The following is a 1,267-nucleotide window of genomic DNA, read 5'->3' on the forward strand; positions in this document are numbered from 1 at the left end:
TCTTCCGTATATTCAATCGCTTAAACATAGATAAAAATATATATATATTTTAACATCCAGCCATTAACAAATTGGCTGTGTGAAATTATAAAAAAAAGAAAGAAACAGCGGCGGCGCTTGCTAGTGATTGATCAACGTAAACATGGCTATCGTCCCTTTTTAAGTGTCTTAAACTGAAGATGATGAGTTCATCGTCGTCAGCAAACATGCACACACCTCTGAAGAGCTCTTCGTGGAGTCTTATATGCCATGCGTCCCTTCTGCCGCTGCACGTAGCAGAGAGACGTCGGCAGTGCCGCTACTACACAAGCCACGGCTGGCAGAACTCCATGAGTTGAGAATCGTCCGTCCCGCAATAACAGTCCAGCTGGTTCGCAGACGCCTGCGTAGACATGGTCGGCTGTTCATCGGGCGGTGAAAGCAAGCTGTCTGCGTCACATGCCAGGTAGAAACTCTCTGTCTCCTTGAGAAGTTGCTGACGATCTTCAGCGCTGTTAAAGGCTGACGAGTCGTCCTCGTCGTGGTCGACCATCCTCTCTGAACGCTGACGTTGACTTCCATGATCGAGGAGGTCTTGAAGAGACTTGATGTAGTCGACGGCGGATCGCAGCGTGTCTACTTTGCTCATCTTCTTGTTCTGTGTGAAGTTGGGAACGTGTTGCCTCAGAGCAGCAAAGCCCATGTTGACCAGCCTCACTCTGTTGCGTTCGCGCTCGTTGCGACGAGCCACAGCTTGAGTGTAGCCCGATGCGATGATGTGAGGTTGCTGGTAACGCTGTCGCCGTGGGAACCTCAGCGGATCACTTCCCTTGACGTGTTGTCCTGCCGGAGTCCTCAGCATCCGGTAGGAATTCATTCTGGTCACTGAGCTCTGTCTTTTTAAACAATTTTCCAACAGTCCAGTGGCAGGAATCTTAAGAGTCAATTAGAGTTAAAAAGCTTTTGTTAGTACTACTCGAGCCGTGCTATGAATGGCTTTTTTGTTTGTTTGTTAGATAGCAGTTACAAGTTAGCAGGTGAATAATCTATGAAGCATGATCTTGCAAACTTACTTTACTTCGCGGTGCAGCCAATGAAGAACCACTGTAGGCGTAGGGTCCTTGTGATGATAAAAGAGGACAGACGTCTTTGTGACGCAAAATCCGGGTTGCTAATGGGGTTCTGCCACATTCATTTTCCTGGCACAAACTCTTACTCACTTAAAAACAGCCTTAGTTGTCTAAGGATATTTTCACAGGCTGAAAACGTTGTATGGTCACTGTCTCAC

The 1,267-nt window shown here is 47.3% G+C and overlaps 1 protein-coding gene across 1 annotated transcript; it reads right to left on the bottom strand.

The window, feature by feature from the left end:
- Nucleotides 1-301: 301 nt before the first annotated feature.
- On the bottom strand, nt 302-856 carry LOC115321465 (achaete-scute complex protein T3-like). The gene has a single exon (XM_029981688.4). It carries the CDS (start codon nt 854-856, stop codon nt 302-304), a length of 555 nt encoding a protein of 184 aa, XP_029837548.1.
- Between the last annotated feature and the right edge of the window lie 411 nt (nt 857-1,267).

The sequence above is a fragment of the Ixodes scapularis genome, unplaced genomic scaffold, assembly GCF_016920785.2.
Source record: "Ixodes scapularis isolate PalLabHiFi unplaced genomic scaffold, ASM1692078v2 PGA_scaffold4__175_contigs__length_147842914, whole genome shotgun sequence".
Lineage (NCBI taxonomy): Eukaryota > Metazoa > Arthropoda > Arachnida > Ixodida > Ixodidae > Ixodes > Ixodes scapularis.